Source organism: Anopheles ziemanni, chromosome 2 (genome assembly GCF_943734765.1).
Source record: "Anopheles ziemanni chromosome 2, idAnoZiCoDA_A2_x.2, whole genome shotgun sequence".
Lineage (NCBI taxonomy): Eukaryota > Metazoa > Arthropoda > Insecta > Diptera > Culicidae > Anopheles > Anopheles ziemanni.
In genome coordinates this window covers 82,130,849-82,152,593 of record NC_080705.1, presented here as the reverse complement: position 1 = coordinate 82,152,593, position 21,745 = coordinate 82,130,849, and the positions used below count along the sequence as shown (strand labels likewise).

The 21,745-nt window shown below is 42.1% G+C and overlaps 6 protein-coding genes across 6 annotated transcripts; 2 read left to right on the top strand and 4 right to left on the bottom strand.

The window, feature by feature from the left end:
* Positions 1 to 701: 701 nt before the first annotated feature.
* On the bottom strand, positions 702 to 2,232 carry LOC131281092 (RAB6-interacting golgin). The gene is made up of 4 exons (XM_058310346.1): positions 2,157 to 2,232; positions 1,678 to 2,092; positions 1,452 to 1,592; positions 702 to 1,377 (listed from the first exon to the last, which is right to left on the bottom strand). The coding sequence occupies exons 1-4, from the start codon at positions 2,230 to 2,232 to the stop codon at positions 1,110 to 1,112; spliced, it is 900 nt and encodes a 299-aa protein (XP_058166329.1). The 3' UTR covers positions 702 to 1,109.
* Positions 2,233 to 3,198: 966 nt separating this feature from the next.
* Positions 3,199 to 6,993, bottom strand: LOC131294543 (uncharacterized). The gene has a single exon (XM_058322589.1). It carries the CDS (start codon positions 6,991 to 6,993, stop codon positions 3,313 to 3,315), a length of 3,681 nt encoding a protein of 1,226 aa, XP_058178572.1. The 3' UTR covers positions 3,199 to 3,312.
* Positions 6,994 to 7,743: 750 nt separating this feature from the next.
* LOC131294542 (uncharacterized) lies at positions 7,744 to 9,576 on the top strand. Its single transcript, XM_058322588.1, has one exon. It carries the CDS (start codon positions 7,744 to 7,746, stop codon positions 9,574 to 9,576), a length of 1,833 nt encoding a protein of 610 aa, XP_058178571.1.
* Positions 9,577 to 9,855: 279 nt separating this feature from the next.
* Positions 9,856 to 11,752, bottom strand: LOC131294541 (protein trapped in endoderm-1-like). The gene is made up of 4 exons (XM_058322586.1): positions 11,611 to 11,752; positions 11,099 to 11,481; positions 10,222 to 10,712; positions 9,856 to 10,033 (listed from the first exon to the last, which is right to left on the bottom strand). Exons 1-4 carry the CDS (start codon positions 11,750 to 11,752, stop codon positions 9,856 to 9,858), a joined length of 1,194 nt encoding a protein of 397 aa, XP_058178569.1.
* Positions 11,753 to 14,127: 2,375 nt separating this feature from the next.
* Positions 14,128 to 15,058, bottom strand: LOC131281287 (eukaryotic translation elongation factor 1 epsilon-1). Its single transcript, XM_058310564.1, has 4 exons — positions 14,920 to 15,058; positions 14,641 to 14,853; positions 14,468 to 14,563; positions 14,128 to 14,400 (listed from the first exon to the last, which is right to left on the bottom strand). The coding sequence occupies exons 1-4, from the start codon at positions 14,998 to 15,000 to the stop codon at positions 14,248 to 14,250; spliced, it is 543 nt and encodes a 180-aa protein (XP_058166547.1). The 5' UTR covers positions 15,001 to 15,058; the 3' UTR covers positions 14,128 to 14,247.
* A 2,279-nt stretch (positions 15,059 to 17,337) lies between these two features.
* LOC131287559 (cell death-inducing p53-target protein 1) lies at positions 17,338 to 21,238 on the top strand. The gene is made up of 3 exons (XM_058316620.1): positions 17,338 to 17,630; positions 18,888 to 19,162; positions 20,230 to 21,238. Exons 2-3 carry the CDS (start codon positions 18,888 to 18,890, stop codon positions 20,330 to 20,332), a joined length of 378 nt encoding a protein of 125 aa, XP_058172603.1. The 5' UTR covers positions 17,338 to 17,630; the 3' UTR covers positions 20,333 to 21,238.
* Positions 21,239 to 21,745: the final 507 nt, after the last annotated feature.

The following is a 21,745-nucleotide window of genomic DNA, read 5'->3' as shown; positions in this document are numbered from 1 at the left end:
ACAATCCTGTAGAAAGATCTGCGCAAAGTAGCGCAACTCATTAGTTGCATTTTACCGATTCCACTAGCGCTTCCTAGCTGAAGCAGCTTTCAATCTCATCGGGAGCATTGCTGGACCACTTTCTGCGATGGTTCAATTTCGCTTTCGCGCACCTGGAAGGAAATTTTTCATTTCTCCTTTCGACCCTCGGATAACGTTTCCCGTTCGAATCGTTCGATTCGTAGGTGTACTCGTAAACATCGATAGGAATGTTTTCTCTATTCGCTTGGAGCCGTTAATGATACTTGAAAATGGCTCCATCCTATTCACTATCCGGAAGCAATCCGACAAATATTATTATTAAGCTCAAAATGTTTTAATTTTCCCATGGCTTTTGAAGCAGACTTCCCACATTATTATGCAAAAAGTTGGAGCTGTTCACATAGTTTCAAATACAAGATTATTTAAAGTGTAAATGAGAACCAGGATTTTTAGGTTCTGCTTCCCTTCGAATTCCATATCGAAATAATTTGTTTTTTAAACCTCCTCGGTCATGCGTCTCTGAAATATAATAATCAGTTCCTCTCCTCGATATATTTTTCAAACACCCATGTTCTTTCCGTCAGGAAGACTCTGTTTCCTGTTTCTTTTCTGTTGAGAAGAAAAAAAATTGTTTAATTTAAAAAATTTGTAAGAAAAATAGAATAACTTTATTGTCTGTTCGGGGCGGCGATGGAACCAAACCCTTAAAAATGTTTCAAAATCGTAATCATGCTACTCTACAATATTTTAATACGTGTGCAGGTGAGTACTGGGGCAGTTGTAACATTGAGATTGCTTTAGAATGTTGTTTTTTCCTTAATTTAAATATTAATTGTGATTAAAGTGGGACCATTAAAATACACTGAATGTAGAATATCAATGATAAAGGCAAGATTTTTCCCACGACATAGTTATTGCCTTGTCCTACCTTAGCCAACAGAGGAAGTACCGTCATAAGATTAAGGGACCTTGTTCCGTAGAGATTGCTTTTGCATTTGGTTACTTTTTTTTGCTGTAATGCCACCTATTGCGTCCGGTGTATCACAACGTTAAATAAAAACATGCTCATTTATCGCCTGCATTTGCCACTAGTTCCTAGTCGGTGTGTCAGGTTCAACCGGTATGGAAGACGTGTCGGGTGCGTATGAGCTGTTTCCGTTGAGTGTATCGTCGGACTCCCCGGTAACAGAGATGCCTACCCTTTCCATCAGTTCCGACAAGCGTTGGGCTTTCCGTTCCTCGTTGTGGGAAATGATTGCACACAAATGTTCGGTGAGTAACTCCTTCTTTTCTAGAGCCTGGTGGAGCTCCACTTTCGCCTTGAGAAACATGTTTTCAATGTTAAGGTAGTTTTTCCTAGTATACAACAAAAATACATTTAGTCGTTGGATTTAAAAGAACAGTACATGCGAATGGTTGTGCACACTTACTCGACGTTGGAAAAATGCAAGCTGGCAGCATCGATCTGCTTGCGTAGAATCGCCACATCCGAGGCCAACTCTGAATCCAACTTGGTGAGCTCCGATTTTATTTCCTGTATTTTGCTTGCTTCTGCTGCAGTTTTCTGGGCACTAAGAAAATAGGTAAAAATAGAGCTTTGTGTTAATGAATCTAAAAACATGCTCAGACTTTCAGTAAAGTGGAATCAGTACGTACTGCTGTTCTATTGCTTTGTGAAGGATTTCCCGTTTCTGGCGGTTCTGCTCTTCCATTAGTCTGCGCTGGTGCTCAAAATCCTTAAGTGACATGCCTTTGAAAGGAGTAACAGCTTCAGCCAACATAGGCCTCAAACCAGCAACTCCTGGTGTACTTGTGGCAATGGTAGCAGTTGGTGCCGTGACCTGATTGCCCACCTGTTGACCGGGCAGTACCAGAATCGACTCATCCTCGGGAGCGTTCATCATTACGGGCAGTGGTTTGAAAGCGACGGCCTGCTGTATCGGGTGGTTCGGATAAATGCTTGAATCGACATAGCTGACAGCACCAGTGTCCAACGTCGCTGGCGGAGGGACAAATTTTACCGCACCTGGCGGCGCCTTGGGCAGTTTATGGGGCCGTGGGGGATCCTTCGCTGAAATCGAACTGCAAATTTCAAATCTTCGCACACACATACACTGTGGTCAGTGAATACCAACCGGAATCTTTGCCATTTGTCTGGCGAGAGATCTTGAAGATATCGTCGTCGGAGAACCCTACGAATTGTTTAGACATTCTAGAGAAAAGTTGCACGGGAGTAGCACGAAAATGCGATATGTTTGCCAGTCTACGGCGTCAGTTTGTTTACGTAGACGCGTCGAACAATATTTTGACAGTAGCATTTTGACATCATCAAGGTTTCTAAGGACTTTGGATGCAAACTTTAATAACCTTGAAGTTTTTAAAAAGCGGATTTGAACGTTATCACACTAACTCATGTTTTTTCAAGATAATAATGTATGCGCAACGCGCTCCAAGGCACAGCGGCTTTCATCTGCAAACCATCGTGCATCATTTCATAGAACTTATGCGTAATGTTTTGAAAACACATCGCTTCCGAAGCCAAATGAATATGTACAAAAATTTAAAGAAGAAATGCATAATGTGGATAAGTTATAGTAAAATAGCTTTTATTTAAGATTTTTTGACGAGCCACTGTTATATTCCTTTTATTTGTACTTGTTCTGTTGCCGTTTTTCACTTTTTGATCATATTTTGATTTGATTCTCACCCACCGATCATCATCAATTGCTTCTTTAGTATGAAGGTGTACTTAAATACGTCATTGGTGCAATATATATTTAAGCCTAGTTAACTTCTAAGACATTTCTTGGTTCTATCAGTTGCCGATAATAAAGCTATGTTATTTGTAATATATCGTTCACACAAATTCGCGCTATAATGTGAAGCAAAATGTCCTCCCTTAAGCCGAAAATATTATTTTTTCTTGCAATACCCTAAATCTTCACACATTGATTCCTTTTCCATTATTTAATTAAAACTATTTATCGAATTTAATTTTTTTGTACATTTTGTCAAAATACTTAATACAGCTGCAAACATGTCAGTGCATTTTACACCACCGGGGAATCTTGCCCTGCTTGTTTCCTTAATACTTTGATTTTATACGAAACAGTTTAACACAAATGTTAAAGCCAATGTTGATTATCCTTCCAATTGTGTAGTATCATAGCGGTTGCCACTAGCATGTGTATGGATAGTTTAGATAAATATAGCCTCCTTATCTTTATTGGATTTCCTATCATCAAAGTCTATAGATAGCAGACGTCTGATAACCATGGATAAAGATTACAACTATTCATCCAACCACTCGTTCAAGCGGTTTTTGATGGATTCATTTGTTAAAGCAATAATTTGCACCCTACCTTGCAGCTTTCTCACGGCTAGACTTTCCGGGTCGAGAAACTCACTCAGCATGGAGAGAATTTTTCCCAATAAATTAAGACGATCTGTTTCAATAAATTTCTTGCCAGCAGTTACTACCTCTATGTTTTCCACCAAAATTTTAAAGAAATCAAAACTCTTCAAATAACTCGAAATGGTACCGGCGTCAAGTTTGTCCTTGCAAAGTTGCGTTATTTTATCAATCATACGTTCCTTGTTCTCGGCATAACAGTGTTGGACGATAACTACTGCGTACTGCTCGAGCCTGGCCTCTATATGGTCTTTAAATTTTTCGATACAATTTTTGGTACAATAATTGACTACTTTATCGAACACCTCCGGAAAAGGTTTCCGAAGGGACACTTCAATAAAGTCCTCTTCATTGGGATCGGTTGGGAACAGCACATTTTCTATAATCTTTGGTCTGTCACTGCAGCTCTCTTCCAGGGCCTGCAGCAAAAGAATCATTTGATTTTCACCAAGGCGCTTTAGGTTGATCTCATTGTCGATGGACTCGTCGTAGGTGGCACCCATTCCTTTTCCTTTTTTACCGTCGTTGGTTTGCTTTACTGATCCGAATCGGAAACACAGGTCCAACAGCATCGGTTCGGGGGAGACGGTTAAGAGAAGCTTCAGCGTATTAAATGTTGCGTTGTTTAAGGTAGTCCTAACAAATGCGGGAAGGTTTCTGGGATTGCTTTGTAGATACTTTAATATAACGTCTCTTCTGGTTTCGGTTTGATTATAGCATGTTCCATTGCTTAAAAAGAAATCTATAAACTTGTCCGCGATATTAACCCGATTAACGCAGAAATATCGTTCCAAAAACCGTAAGAAAGTAACTTTGTTGCTTTCACCAATTTCTTCCACCATAAAGTAACGGACCAGGAAATACTCCATGACGGTAATATGAATAAATTCGTATTGATCATCCTGGTTCATTATCAAGTCGTAATATACTAGGTCCTTAAACAGATTAACCTTCCTGCATCGATTATACTGATTGTAATATGCCAATTCCATGTGCCTTGTATAGAAATTCTCTTTCAAAACTCTAACGGCCATTAGGTCCTTCAGCTTTCTTTCGTCAAAATAGCCTTCGAATGTATTTGCGAACTGACTCTGAACAAACGCATCGTAGATGGCGCCGATTTCGTAGTTGTTGTGCAATTTAAAATTTTCTTTGCCAATTCGCTCCTGATAGATACTTCCCATGATTCGGCAAAACTGTGGGACTTCGAGAAAGATTTTACATCCGGCGCGTTTAAGCACGGTATCAAAGTTTTCAATGAAATATTTTAAGTTGCTTCTTAACACTTCTGTCGCTGGTTCGGTCCTATCTTTTATCCATAGCTGCTCAAAGTATTGATCATAAGCGAATTTGCCCAGCGTATAACATTTGGCGTTTTTGAAAGCAGACTCCAGCTTGGATTTGGATTCCGTTCTCGTGGCTATTATAAGGGAGCAAGATGTTTGTTGCAAAGCACACTTCATAAACTTTACAACAAGTGTTTGAGAGTCCTCCACGATTTCATCGAAACCATCGACCAGCAGAAGCACGGTGCTTTGCTCAAGGCACCGTAGAACGATTTCATCCGTCAACGAACTCCTTGGCTCGATGTGGAGCAGCTTCGACAGACATTGGTACGCGTTTACATTTCCAGATAGTTTTACATTTGCGATAGTTTTAGCCCTGAAGAACAAGGTAATTGTATCCGGTGGCGCAGTTTTTGCAATTCGCAAAAGTTCTATGGTTTTTCCCTGGCCTGCTGTATCACTTATAATAGAAATCGCTTGAGACTGGTCCGACGTTAACGCACTTTGCGCCACGACTCGATTTTTCTCGATCAGCTCCCGTTCTATGTAATGTTTTTCATTGTAGTCGTAAACGTCGGACTTTACTTCCAACTTGCTCAGGTCGTATAGTTCAGCGAGGGTTTCTATTTTATCGTTTATCGTATTCTTGCTCCAACACTCAGAAAATTTGATTTCTTTTTCGTCAATGATAAATGTTTTGTCTCCAAACTGGTCGAAATGTACTTTTTCTATATCGTTCATACTAATTTGATCTTCAAAGAAGCTGCCCTTGGCGTATTTCGAATCGGGTGATAAGATGCAAATCAGTCGTAATTGCTTGGGTAGTTTTGGAGGATTTTTTAAATCGACCGCAATAATAGTCTGCATCTCACCGTGAATAACAGTTTGCAGAGCATCATTAATTCTTTTTTCATCCTTTTCCTGAACAACAATCCATGTGGTTGGCATTTTTCGAACCTCCCTGAGAACTCGCGAAACGGTCCAATCGATGTGAGTTTTTGCTATGATGGTCAATTGATGCTCTGGGAACAATTGTTGTTCTGTGATGGGATTAAATAATGATCCAATTATATCTTGGAGTTCCTTACATTCGCTAAACTCTATGCTTGTTAATGGTGCCACGTTGAGCTCGGTAGTTATTTTAACTGTTTGAATTATTGAATCGATTAAAGATTCACGTACGAAACCCAAATGAACGTCTCCTTTGGGGATTAAATATTTTTCAAAAATCTGTTCATTGAAATTTCCATTGTACAGATTGTTCAAACATGTAACCATTTTTTCACCTTTTGGTACATTGACGTAGTATATGAAATGTTCAAAAAACCAATTCAACTCCTGTTCGGTTAAGCCTTTGTACTCGAACGTACTCTCCGTGTTATCTATGTCAGCATCGAAGTTTACCCCGAAGATATCATCGAAGGTCTTTCCTTCCAGTTTGCTCCAGTCAGCTTTTTTACCCCCTGTCTGATAAGCCAAATCGTAGCAATCGCGAAGTATTGTAGCATATTCTGAAAGACTGGTGTCGCGGTACAGAAACGCTTTGCGTAGTTTCAATTTCGGTTTGTCCTCTTCGTATTCAGGAGGTACCTGCTCTACTACTTCCTTAACAAGCATTTGAGCAAGGGATTCACATTTACATTGCTGAATTTCAGTGAGTTTTCCACTTGACTCCGCACAGTCCTTTAATTTTGAAGCAATTTCAAAGATGAACAGCTTTTTCCAATCTTTAATCCAGTATTTCTCTATCTGCGATGTATCAGCAACATTTATAATTTTCAAATGGTCTTCACTGTCCTGAAACACATCCATGAGTTGCTTCGTGGTGCTGTGGATATCCAGCGATGTCCAGTAGATCATTTGCGTTGGTAGACCATCTTTAATGCACGTTTCTGACAATTTGTACGTTTTGTATGCCTCGATATATTTGGTGAAGCCATCTTTCGGGTGTAGTAAATCGAAAAGCGATATTTTTCTCTCCTTGCTTTGAAATTGTTTCGCTTGAATAAAGTATAATGCTTCCGGACTCGAGACACCATCTTTTTGTTTGATCTTCAGTATCACATCATCCAGGGCGCCATACGTTGCCATATCTCCTTCATATAGAGCAGAGTACTTATATTTGTCGTGGCAAAGGCCAATAATGAAATAGTAAAGATGATACTGGAAATCAACACCATCCTTGGAAGCCTTGTTGTTGTTATTGGTGTTTCTGTTGCTGTTCCTAGACTTGGAGTTGTTGTCAGGCTTACTATTCGACGAACGATTAGACATCGTGTCACACGGACTAAGAAGTTAGCTAGAATTGTTAATTACACATCATGTATCACTTCTATTTAAATCCTGCTTTACATCAAGTATGTAAATAACGCTTACTTCATACCTTTTGTTGGAATGCAAGATTAAAGGTGATCTCAGGTGATCAATTTGGATACAAAAAGAGGACCTACAAAACCTCCGATGGGCTGAAGATCGCTGTTTATTACTACACTTCTCAGAAACGATTGGCTTTCTTATGAAGCTTGTGGGTGGGTTAATTATAATCAATTGATTGTAATTAACAAATTACTGCGCCATACTTTTCACAACCACCGAAGCCAGAACGGATCAATATCAACCAAATGCCTTGAGTGTTTAATGGCGACTGACACATTAAGGCGTGGGATTGCGGATATTGTTTTTATTTGCATCTCTTTCTATTTTCTATCGCTTACTCTGTTGTTTGTTTATTATTTTGAACATTTCGCGTACGTCAAAATGCAAACGCGAAAAGAAAAAAGAGAAATTCCTGCGTTTGTTTTTAAACATTCAGTTAAAAGGGAATTTTTCATCAAATAAATTTTTGAAAATGTAAGAACGTTTTAGTAAATCGTATAATTATTATTATACTTTTTATAGTTTATCACATCGGTCACTATACTGTTAATAAACAAGAAACTGAAAAGTATAAGCATAGCAATCCGTTTTAAAAAGTGATCCGTTCATTTTGTCACCTCCATTGTAGCGGAAGTTACTGAATATCGAATGAAACGTAAAGTTAAACCGACCGGCCATCGTTGTTCCCTTCCCGGGGCACTACGTGCGGATGGCTCCGAAACACACCTTCCGCCGATACTCCCAGGTACCTCACTTTCCACTCGCTTTTTTCGGTATCTTCGAACGCTGTTGCTCGTGTCACCAACGCACCCGGAAACATGCACCTACTACCGCAGCCGTACGAAGATTTCGGCCGAGAACGAACGGCTCGTGTGTGATTTGCCCCCGTTTATCGTACATCCTTTTAGCCGCTTCCGGCAATGCTGGGAGGCTGTGATCTACTGTGTTCTGACGCTGCATCTACTTCTGCTGGCTTTTACTTTCGCCTTCGCACCTCATCTTGCTCCTGGAATACTCGGAGGACTGCAGTTAATCGATGTAGGATTCTGCATGGTATTGGGGATAGAATTTGTGCTGAAGCTGGTTACGGGATACGTTGCTGAGGACGGCGTGGTGGTGCTAGATCCCGGTCAGATCGTTCGCTACCGTTTACGCTGGTGGAACGTGGCAAATCGACTTCTGCTCATCGTACCGTACGTCGTTCTGCTGGATGAACTGGTTCGTGCTTTTTACCAGGATGCTGCACTGGTGTATCTGGCGTTAGTGGTCTACCTGTATCTGCTGTGCATCTGGCGCTTTAGGACGGTTGGGTGGTACTTCCGAAGCATCGCACAAGGCATGTTTGGTACATCTGGAAGGCAGCTGAGCTTCATCGAACCCATTCTGGATTCGCTGTACGTGCTTCACTGGACCACTTGCCTTGTGTACATAGTTCCTTTGCTGACCGTGTCTCTGCTTGGTGGGAGTCTTTCTGGGGCCAACTTCCTCGTAGACATCCTGTGGACGCACGATCATCAGCGCGATACCATCCACTATCCCATCACGCATCGAGCTAGAATGCAGGCAGATGATTTCAAGCACTTTTTACAGGAACACCCTGACGGTATACAGGCGCAGTTCTTCGCTATGAAACTGGAAGATCTTGAACGTAATGTGACGGTGCCCTACCGATACCTGCGCGCCCTGATGATCACACTGAAGATCAGCCTCCAGGGCGGCCACTCGCTGTCCGTGGGTAACCATTTTCTGCACGAATGGATGCAATCGCTGCTACTGCTTGGAGGCTGGATCTGGTCCACTTACGTGCTATTGCTGTTGATTCGTTCACTCCAAACGGCCGATGCCAGCGATACCGGTTATGATGAAACGCTTAACGAAATCGACGCTTTCTGCCATACACAACGACACTCCGTTGTAACCAACCGCAAGATGGCTCGCCACGTTGGATGTCGTTTTCGAACCCGATTTTTCGACGAGCGGCCTATCCTGACACATGCCACGGACAACGTGCGTCGACGTTTGCTAACGGAAATCGGCGTGTTTCGGGCGTTTCTGACAAGGGCCGACGTGTTCCGCGACTTCCCACCATTCCTTCTTGAAGATATCGCCGGTCGACTGCGTTTTGAGCTGATGCTCGAGGAGGACATCATCGTAAAGGCTGGCTGTGGTGCTGGCTCGATGTACTTTCTGGCCAGTGGAACAACTGCCGTTTACGCGCCGGATGGAACCGAGTTGGGTCACCTGATCGATGGAGCCAACTTTGGGGCGATCGGACTGTTTCGAGCTGGGGCTCTAAGAGCTGTGACCGTGGTGGCACTGGAGGTGTGCGAACTTTACAAACTAGACCGGTCGGAGTTCCTGCAAGTGATGAAACCGCATACGTATCTCTTAGCACAACTAACGAAGCAAATGGAACGTCGCATTACTGAAGCCACTGAGCTGACGCTCGAGGATCGTCTCTTTGATACGTTCTTTTACTAGAGCTGCAGCTGATGTTAAAACTGTTTTTCAAATAAATAAAAATAATTTTACTTTTTTCCTATATATTTTTAAAGTTACACAATAAAATTAACTATTACTATGATTTTAATAATGTTTTTGGAATCATCATAACTCTTCTTCTCTTTTTCCTTTTCCATTGCAATCCGTGCGCTTAAATAAGTGGAGAGAAAGTGTCGAAGGAATGGTTAACATGAGATTTATTTATTTGGTTCAGATTTTTTTTAAATTTAAATTTACACTATATCTAGCAGGTGGTTTTCAGACATCAGAATTAGTTTGTGTACCGCTTCCCGTCATATCTCCGTTGGAGGTACGAAATTTGGTCGCTTTTGGCAATCCTGGGGACATTGTCGATGCATGGGTTTGCCTAGGCAACACACGATGCGGCTTTGTATTTTTACAATCCTGGCAACGTAGAACGGCCCAATACGCGTTGCTGTGAAGGACATTAAAAAAAATTAAAAGGAGCATCTTTAACAAAAAATTGAGTGAAATGATTTTTTTTAAACATTTTAAAGGATGTTTGAAAATTATAGTTAAAATGAAGGTTGGACGACTCTACGCTTTTATAGTTTTAAAAAATATTTTATTCGAAATAAAGTATAAATAGTTTGTTATACTAACCGATAGTGACGGCTACCCAGCGCATAAATGAATGGGTTAAGTACGGCCGAGTGCCACGTGAGAATGGACGCCAGGACGTGCAGATCGCCGGCCTCGCCAACGCTGTCGGCATCCTCCAGCAACACGTTGGCTATCGTAAGCGGTAGAAAAGTGAGCATAAAGCATCCGAATATTGCGGCCGTCGTCCGTGTTAGGTGCCGCTCGTCGTCGTCGTTGCTGGCGGCCATGCTTGCGTTGGGTGAAGCCGGCGTCTGAACTGGCCGTTTGGCGGCATGCCGTTGCATGTTACGCCGTTGCCGTCGTACAGCGGCTATAATGGCCGTGTAGCACAACACGATGGCACAGAAAGGCAGGGCGAAGCCCACGATGAAGATAAACTTTTTCGGGCTGGCCGAGAACCGGCCGAAGGCTGTGACCGACGGTAGCACTGTGCAGGAGAAGGTTCGACGATCGAAGCCAAGACGGCCCCAGAATTCAAACAGTGGCATTGCCTTAGGAAAAATAAACATTCAAATGTATAAAACAAAACCATAAATTATGATAGCTTTTATCGTGAAACTGGATAATGAATTTTCATTTGATTTCATGAAGCTGCAGCTCTGTAACATTATGCAAGTTCATTGGGGAGGTTTTAATGTTTTATTTAAAGTAAAGAAAGCATTAGTTTGAAATAGTTTTAATAGAAGTAAAATCCTACGGTAATTCCACTTAATTTCCATTTCATTCACAGTATAAATACAGTTTTATTAGTATTATGTAGATGAATTTTTTGTCAAATGCCTTTACGAATACCCCCTGCTTTGCGACATATAGCAGTGAAAAGCATATTTCAATATATTTTTTTAATTAGAAATCGAATAGAACGGACACCACTCACCATCAATCCATAAGGAATGGCCCAACAGAAGGCTAGCTGCAATGGAACCACCCCGGGACGCCGGTAAACCGTACCGTACCAGCTCGGGTGCACTATCAGCACGTACCGGTTGACGGTCAGCGCCACCAGGCTCAGCACGGAGGTGGCCACCGTGCCGTACAGTGCCACCGGAAATAGCCGACACCAGACGCTATCGTACGCGCCGGAAGTGTCGAAAAAGGGCCACCGACGCCGGGCATAGCGTAGGGCCATCAGTGGCATCACGGCAACGCAGAACAGCAGGTCGGCCGTGGCCAGCGACAGCACGAACGCCGTCGTCGGTTGGCGACGCCGGTTGCGTACGGCCCGGTTGCGCCCGAGTGCCAACAGCGTCGTCACGTTCCCTGAAGTGGTTTGAAACGGAAATGCGTTGATTTCAAGTGCGGAAACGGTCACGGAGGGGGGTTGGGAGGGCTTAGGAGGGCTAATGCACTACAAGTACGCGGGATATAAATAGAGGCACACAAACAAACCGATTGTTCCGAGCACGGCGATGACGGTGGCGCTCGAGGCGGCCACGATCGATATTTCTTTGGAGCAGAATACACCATCCTTCAGCAGCTCGCCGTCGGACGTATCGCTGAGGTTTCCCAGCGCCCTGTTGCTGCCGGCCATCATAGCGGAATGGTGTGTTCACTTGGATAGTATCTTCCAGTGGTGCACTACTACTCAACGACGGCGATGGAAACCACATGTGACTTCAACACTCATGCTTTAGAACGGCACAATCGGCCCTATTGATGCATTGCGCACTGCAAACACTATTATAAATCTCAGAAAATGCTCTCCAGCAGTGGAAAAACGGTTTCTATACTAGATTTTCGCCGTTAAACACACACTCACAGTTTCAGATCTCACAAGATCGGCCTCAAGCACTTCGGATCCCACCGAGGAATAAAGTGTAACAATCACGCACGAATCAAACCCGCGGATGATTGACAAACGAATGTTAAATATTGATACCGAAATGCGGAAACCGTTGCTGTCGGTGGTGCGGTTTGTTGTGATAAAGCAGCGCCAGTCGGGCCACGGATCAGCATCATCGATTCGCTCGCGATCACGTTTCAACGCAAACTGCATCCAAGCGAATGAAAGTGAGAGTACTGGAGTTAAGAATTTAGGGCGCCACAAAACGCCGGGCCACCGCCGAAGGGAAAGAGACGCGGTCAAGATCGGGCGCGGGAAGCTTAAGCCACTTCGTATAGCGCATAAGAACCTCTCGCGCGGACGGGACGCGTGATTATGCATAGTGTATGCCTGGTGCCCCATGCCCATTGGGTGCACACACAAACACTCTCCTCCCCAACGGCTAAGATAAGTCATAAGTATGGCCGGAAAGAAAACTGTATACACCACGCGAAACCACCGAAATGGCGGCACGCGGGATGATCGCGCATATTGGAGAAATGCCGTGAAGAACAGATGCGTGTGCTCTGATAGCGCGAGTGGGGCCGCGAGCCGGGGGTGGAAGTGGTGGCAAGCTGAGCAAACGGATGAGGCAAAACCACGAACGAGCGCAAACACCCGGAATGCAGATGTTCGTTGAATTCGGTTGCTTGCTCTTTCTTCTTAGCTCGAGAGCCCGCGAAGAGTGGATCTTGGACGCGACATAGAGCGCGTTCTTTAATGGAACGTCGATGTGGGGAGAATGAATCGAAGTGATTCACCATTTGGCTTGTTTCACGATGCTCTTGAACATACGGCGGCGGCATGGCGGGACACGTTTACGATCTGTTACGCTCGGATGCAATGAAATTGTGGTATATGGCCATTATGGAGGCTTTACATGAGTCAAGCGTCTGGATAAGTTTCATTCATGGAAAATTACGTTTGTAAATTTGTTCTGAAGATAGAGAGTTAAGTATTTTTTCTATGCCTGCCTTTGCTACTGAATCAATTTTCTTAATTTCTTAATTGATGAAGGAATCAATTGTCAAGTATTTGACTAAAAACCGATATTTTAATTTTTGTTTTTCATAACTAGAAGGTTGGAATCCTATTGAAATAAAAACAATTGCAAACACTAGGATTCACCTACTTTTTGATTGTTTGTTATAAACCAACGATAGTAGATTAGTATAAGTAGTTGTTGATCATGTTATATGTCGTTGCTCATTAGGGCGGTTACTAGGCTAAGTACCTGGCACTGAGTATCCGAGCAAGACAAGCAAGAATGCTGAAGAAGCATTAATACGGCATGGCCGTTTGAAACTAAATAAAGGGATGTATGTAAGGGGAGAAGGTATTTGTAGATATTGGTTTTTACTTACTCAATTGGCGCGCTACAACCGCTGAACGGCCTTTGGCCTGAAGAAGCTGCATCCGAAAATGCACGGTCGCTCGCCAAAACTGGTCCAATTCCGTATCCTGGTTTTGCGGACTTCTTCTTTCTTAACGTAACGTCCGTCTTCGGTCATGTCTGCCCCATTAAGGACTTACACTAATTGAATCCTTTGAGTACGTGGGTAGGGTCGGTCTTGGTGGGGATCCCGCGCGGTCGAGGGTTTAGGTGCTCGTGGGTCGATTTTCTAAATAGCGTAACCGCTCGGCTGTCGCGGACCCGATCCTACGCCATTCTTCCATCCCAATTTAGGCCTACCACGACTTCAGTTCCTCTCAGGTCAGCCTAAAAGGACTTTCCTCTCTCTGGGCATCTTTCTCTCGGACAACAGGCTAAGGGATTCATCAGATTTGGACTAAGTCAATTTGCATGTAATTTGCATTTTTCCGTGTTTGGTGTAAGACCCCCCCAAAAAAATTATTCAATGTTTATGAAAAAATTTAATTTTTTTTTCTTTTAATGTCCATCAGTTGTAACGATGTTATACGTGTTTTAACTTCCACTCTATGATCGAATCGAAAAGTTACTACCGGTGTATAACGACACCCTTAATAGGACTTTGATCATTTTTTTAGATCAACTAAAAGGGGGTCGTTATACACGGAAATTGTTTTCTTGTTTCTGGAAAGAAAGGAAATTTGAATGCATATTTTACATAATTTATTGCAAATCAACTTGAGAGGCAGTTGGATGGGTATTTAAACTTCTACACAGCACAAAAATTCAAAGTCGATGCAGCGGCAGATGATAGATTAGATTCGTTTCGAGCTTAAGTATGAGTACCGGTGGCCCATTCCAACAGTTGTAAGGTGGAGAAGTTCAGAAGATGCTTTCCTTGGCGCACCTCTGCAAGATGTTGCAAATGGTGGAACCAACGGGAAACATTTAAGAAATTTTCTTTTTCTAATGGTTGCAGATTAGCCTAAAACGGGTAAAAAGAGGATTTTTAACCACTTGAATCCAGTTTACTAACAATTTGATTTACCTACCATGGTTTCGTGTATTGTGTGAAAAACTACGACATCGGCCACACTGAGAGAATCATTCACCAAATAGGACCTACTTTGTAAGTAGTAATTTAGTTCCTACGAAGTTATCAAGTAGAAAACACACAGTTCAGGGGTCAACCAGTTTCGTATTGTTAAGACTGCCAGTTACTTACCTCCAGCAAGCTTTTAGCAGCATGTTTATCCTTGTTGGATGGTGCCACGAACAGCACGGCATAATCCAACCATTGCAGTATTTGGCATTCAACCTCGAAGTCGGAGTGAAGCTGCTTTACAGCCGGTTTCTTTGTTTCCCTTACAAGAGATTGGATGATTGATGAAAATCCCGAAATGCTCGGTTCCTGTGCGGATTTGGTCCTGGTAAGGATCTAGAAGGGACCAATGCCAAAGGGTCAAAACGGTGTCATCTTTTCAAGTAGATAATCGTGCCTCACCTTTTCGGAATTGTATCCGACTTTTCCTAGCGGCACATCCAAGAAAGCAGCAATTCGGTTAGTATTATCCACACTACACATTTTCACGTTCCGTGCTAGACTTTTATTTAGCGGAAGATATCCACGACGGTGTTTTCACAACCCGAAATATGCAGAATCGGCAATATTTACACATGTTTTCACCTCATCTGTCAAATGTGCAAATGTCACAATATGCAACGAAAGTAAATGCCACAGGCGTTGCGTTCAAAAATGTTTTATGAAAGCTCCTCATTTATAAATTATTCTTCATCTTTTACTTTAGGTTTTGAATTGAAAAATTTATGGAAAAAATTAAATTTACGTAAATTTTTGAAAATCTTTGAAGGTATACTGTGGCACTGAAGCATTTGACAACTTCCCAGATACAGCTGTCAGTTGCTTCTAAACTAGTGATGGAGAAACTGAATCCCCACAGGGATTCGAATCTTTCGATTCAAATCTAATTGGGTAAAATCCCAAATGAAGCCCCCCCCCCAGCCAAAATCGCTGTCGTGGCTACACCATTTGTGAGCAGATGTACCTTAAAGGTATGCAATTGGTGAAACAAATGCCGTTGTGTGAACCGTTTGAATTGAAATCTCGTTAAATTAAAGATGATTATTATACTGGAAAGGATGTACAACATAAACTCCCTCATGCATAACTTGCATGAGTGTATGAAAATTCGGCTACGCCATCAACCTAGGGGTGCGGTATGAGGGGGGCCCACGGGCCCCCCTTATTTCACAAATTTATAACAAACTCCCTTTTTCGGTAGACCTAGCGCAGTCCGCTCGCTACGCTCGCTGCGGGCGCGCCGCCGTTTCATACTCATTTTTTCACTCCGACTCATTGGTTTATGATGTCCATCTTGCTCAGTTTAACCGATCAGTTCAAATCATTACAGCTTCTAACGGAACATCAACGGTTCAAATATTCAAACTGAATTGATGTGCCACCTATTGCATAACTTTCAGGCGCAAACGTGGAAAAAATGATGACGATGCGGCGCCGGGGGGGCTTCATTTGGGATTTTACCTCTAATTGTATTCAAACAACACGAACAATCTAGTCCTTTTTGGGAATATGAAGACTAAACCCCTGGTCACAGCTTTGCGCAACCGCATGCGGTTGCGTTTTTTTCCCATGGGAGAGATAGGAGCTGTCATGGGCTGTCACCGCAGACGCAAGACCTTGCGGTTTCTGTACTAAAAAATCAAACGAGTTTGATTCTTGCCGCAGACTCTTGCGTTTTTATATGTCAACAGTAAATTTTGTTCCTAGTAGACTTTAATGAGATTGTATGCTCATATATTCAAGTGTGTGGTATATTCAAACATTAAAGTATTATTTTTGGCAAAAAGCTGTGCTCGTTTGACAGATCAAAAACGCAACCGCATGCGGTTGCGCAAAGCTGTGACCACAGGTTAACTGATTTACCCGAGTTTATTTCAAGAAGAGTAGCATTTATTATGTTTCAAAAACAATTATGACAGTGTTATCATTCAAATTGAATCCATCGTGGGTCACTGAAACAATGAAGCAAGTCCTTTGTGATGTTTTTCCGCACTTTCCCGGTGGGGACTTTATCGCGGAACGAACATCCCAACGAGAAATTTTGGCGTTATTTTGGGGTAAAAAAATTCTCTTCAGAACTGCCCGCTCTTCTTTTCAGAAGTTAGAATAACCGGCCATCGAACCGAAGTTTGTAAAATTGCATTTTCCAACGGATGTTTTGTTACTAGTGGTGGGTAAATCGAATCAAATCCGATTCCCAAACCAAGAAACAGTCGCGACAGCGAGATCTCGACGTAACCATTGATTCAATGTCGGTCTGGAAATTGTTTATCCTAATCTGAATCCCCAGAATACGATTCAGAATCTGGTGAAAATGGTCTGGTCCTGATCTGAACCATCCATTCAGATCCGTGGGCTAAATGGGTTGTGAGTTGCTACTCAACGTAGAGCAACTTGGATAATGGACATTCTACTGTATTTCTTTGTAAAAAATAGGTTCCAGGAATTTTTCTAGAGCCTAACTTGCAAATCGTGCAAAAAACTCAATCTATCTCCATTGGACATTCTACCCAGCGTTCGATTTGAGTAAACTTAAATCAATTACATTGTCTCTAGATTGACTAGTTATGTGACTAATTCGACTCAAATCATTGTGAGTCGATTCAAAGAGTTTGGATCAAGTCAGAATCGAATCAAATCTTTAGAATCCGTCAAATGGGATTCGAATCTTTAGAATCCGTCAAATGGGACTCGAATCTTTAGAATCCCTCTAGGGATCGAATCTTCGAGTCTTTTGAGTCCCGATTCTGCCAACACTATTCTAAACAGTAAAAAAAAGCAGGAATGGTTAGCGAGGGGAATGTGGTGAGGAGTGGATCAAACGAAAAAAAAAGAAACGCGAAACAGCGCTAAAAATATAAGCAATGAAGTCATATGCAGCAACGTAGAAACACAAGAAACATTGAAGTGCGTGCCAGCTTCTCGTTCTCCTAGCCCTCGAGTGGTTAGTCAACGTCGTGTAGGGCAGTTAAATACAACAAAGTGCTTACGAGTTTTGGTTCAAGCAATTGCATTTCATCTTGCCTGCGGAGAGTGAAGCAAAACGATCGAAATCGTCTTCGTTCAGACCGAGCAGCTTGCATAGCTTCTTCTAGAACGAGTTTATTACAAAGGTAAACTACGCAGAATGCAGAAAGTTTACCCATCCGTGGCCGTGGTTTGGGAGTCAAAGTTTACCGAATGAATCTATTTTTGCTAATCATTTTCCATCGGGCGGTAAAGCTTCGGTTCAATGTTGGCCGCAGTGCATTGTGTAGATCCAGGCGGACATTCTGTTCCCTAATCAAATGCAGTATGACGACACGGTCATTGAGTTTGTCGAGGGCCAGCGGTGTTCCAGGAACAACGATTGCTGGTAAATTACGTCAACAAACGCGCTGGCAATTGGTGCCGCATTCGATCGGAAACTCTGTGTTACTCTGTGTGGGCCTCATCAAGCTCACCTGGGTTATTGATTAAAATAACAAACGGGTGGCAACAAATATGCAAACGCACACGTTAATTATCGTGGCGGAGCGAAGAAGCGCGATCGCGCTTGCAAACCATTTACAGAACGGCTGACGACGCCTCGACGTCGAAAAGACCTTCGAGCAGGCAATGGAAACGCGTTGCTGAAAAAAGAATTCTCCTGACCTTGTGTGTGTGCGAGTGGGGGAGCTGTGTTGTGAAATTTGGTTGATAATTTACACATCGCATCGACCAATATGTACGTCCAACGTATCGGGATCTTTCTGGACCGACTTTTGATGACTGGGATCGTTAACCATGGTTCGGTTTTTCGATTACCCTTATCGTACAGGCACGGATTGTCCGGCAGGAATCAATCCAACGTCGAGGAGCTAAACACATCTATTGAAAAGCATGTTCCTATTTTCATTGGCAGCATCACTTTCAACCTTCTCTACAAGGTCTCATACGAGACTTATAAATTTAGATTTAGATCAACGGTTTTCTCCGGCATTATTATTTCTCCGTTACATACTATGCATATGCTTCCATTTCTTGTCCCAAAATAATACTTATCAATGCAAAGAAAAATGAGGATAACAGGAGTAAAAACTAAATCCTATTTGCTGCGTTTGTCACGCGTTTGTCTCAGGTGCAGTTGCCCTGTGGGAGTAGAACGAACATGAACGCTACCCAGCAGAGCTAATGAAAATGTTTATAACCATCGCGTGTTCTGTCACGGACAAAAACAACACTAATTGGAGGGGAGGAATATCGTCATACGGTTATCGTTGAATTGTTCAAACCATCGCTATCACGGAGAAGTGAATTGCGGTTCGAAAATCTAGATGAAACCCAGCAACCCATGATAAGATTCGTTCGTCACCATTTAATCAAACCTGTTGTTTCGGTTTTCCCCACAGATGAGCAAAGACGGCCCACCACCGTACGGGTTTGTCCCGCCACAGTCCGCTCCGCCGAGCTACGCGCAAGCCGTAGGTGGCGTCCCACCGTCTGCCCCCTTTACGCCACAGCAGCCCATTCTGACCGGTGCACAGATTGTGACCACCGTGGTCCCCATAGGGCCCCAGTCGACCCACATGATATGTCCGAGCTGCCATGCAGAAATTAACACTCAGACGACGACATCGCCGGGCATGATAGCTTACGTTTCCGGATTTCTGATCGCTTTGTTCGGGTAAGAACGGTTTGCTGAAATTTATTTATGCTTACACTCTATTTCTTTGTAGAAATGCTATCGGTGGTATCATTGCTACAGTCAATTTTCATCAACATTAATTCTCGTGTGAAAGAAAGTCGATAGCATTTTGAATGCGGTCCTCATTTCCAACAGTTTTAACCAACGGATATCATTCGGGATCCTCGTTTCTCCGCTGTTGTTTATCTTAAACTCCTGGTTGGTTGGATATGGAATATATCCTGACTGAAATGGCTTTCTTTTTTTAAATTTTGATTTTTTTTATGCTATACAAAGCCACATGTTAGATCACACGTGCGCGATAGAGTCATTTTGTTGGGAAGACTTTTGAATTCTTTTTCAATCTTAGACTCATCGTTTTTTTATCCGTTTAATCAACTTTAGATTCTTCTTCTTGGCGTGCTTCTCTTCGTCTTCGGTCGTATCTACCTATTTTAATTTCTATTTAAATTTAATTTAAAATTTAGTAACATACATAGTATCTCGCCTTATGGCGTGCATAAATCTTATAACTAGACTTACAAATTAGACGCGAATCTATATTGGGCTTTTTAGACTTGTTCCCGTTGTGGATAGTCAGTCCTCTCGTACATGGGAGGGTCTGGTCATGATTGGTATTCTGACTCACGCCGTTGAGGGGTAGCTCGTATGCTGATTTTCTAATCTACGTAACCGCTTGATTGTTGCAGAGCCCAAATCAGTTTTAGATAAGGATTGAAAAAAAAACATATTTGGATTTTTATGTGTAGTTTAGTTGCATTGCGAGACGGTAATCAGTAAATAAGAATTCGTACCGCGTGCTTAAGAGCCCGTGCAGATTCTCAACGCGGTCGGCCAATGTTTCGCTTTTTTCAAAGTATTGTTTTTGTACGGAATTGTGAAAGAACACATCTGGAAAACTGTCGTTATCTCGCAATTACCTATTTTATGGAAAATTATGCACATGGTACCTTTTTGTAGAAGCACACAATCAGTAGGAACTGTACGAAGCTTATCAAAAAAATACACACTTATAATAAATTTTTTTTCTTAACGTTTAATTTTAGATGCTGGCTAGGATGCTGCTTAATTCCGTGCTGTATCGACGAGTGTATGGACGTACACCATACATGTCCTCACTGTAAGGCGTACCTGGGACGACATCGATAATAAGCTGATCCGGTCGACACATCGAATCTCTTTGGAAGGAGGGTAGCCGTGGCATGGCACTACGGTGGCAGCTGCACGTCCGTCAGTGTACCGTCGGTGCACCAGCAAAACTCTGTGCCGTCTGTGTGTGCTTAATGATTCCAAATATTCAGAAACTGCTTCGAAACACGCCTGTCGGTCCGGTGTCCCCCCTCATGTGTTCTCGGTTTAACTACTATATACTACTACCACGAAACAAGTTCAATGCATCACATACGCAAAAACCCTACACGAGGTGTAACAATCTTCGGTAGCATGTTTCGAAATAAGCTGATGCATTCATTGAAACCACTAGCAGCTACTCACGGGCGCGCGTTACATGTGCCGTTTCAGGGGTTCGGTTCGATGCAAATCAAATCTCACAACTATTTGATGTGTGTTTGTGTGTAACGCAAGTTATAGGATGTCGATAGTTAATAACGAGTATCCTTTGTCCACTAAAATTTCTCGTATATCATTCGGTTATTTAATTCTCAAATGAATATTTACCTCTTTCTGTTGTATTTAATGTTTGTTCTACCATTTTTTATGTAATTCAATTTACAAAGCATGGCTAGGTGTTTCGACAAACTTAACGCAGTTTAATCCTTTCCGTAAACACCAGCGTCCTATGACATTGTGTTCTTACATAGTTCTACTAATACACGGCTATTAGATACGGAAATCAGGTGAAATTTAGGTAAAACGGTATGTGCCATGCAGTTGGCGAGCGAATTGGAAATCCCCCTCCCAGTTAGTTATGTTCAATTGTTTTGAAGGTAAACCAAAAACCGATCATTGACTACAATAAAATAGCTCCGAATTGAATCCATCACGAATCTTAATGTAACGCTAGGAAAAGGTTATCTAATAAACCAAAATGATATTAACGTAAATAAGCAGTTGTTTTTTTCATTTCTTTCTTCGGCAGAATTGTATTGAGCATAAAGTTAATACGGGATAGCTATAAATTACTTTTCTATTAATAAACCTTTCGGGTAATTTTAGAACTATCTTTAAAGTAACAGATTCATTTTACTATTTACTAATGAAATTTTGATTTTGAAGAACGTTGTCTTCTGCTATTCTTCTGTGTTTGGAGGGAACGCTGGAAAAACCAAAAAAATATTAAAGAAAAGCCAAACCAAAAAAATAATAAGAAAAAATAAAATAAAATATTTGCCAACACGATTGCAAATTGAATTTTATATTTAGAAACAATTTAAGACACACTTTAAACTTGGTCAAGGAATGAGTTTTTTTGGAAGTCCATGTAGAGATCATCAAACATTTGCCATTTAGCTGCACTTACGTGGTAAAGGCGGATCTAAAATTACCCATCGTATGGTTTACCCCCCAAACGCAGTTTGAATAATAGCTCAATCTGTTTCTTCA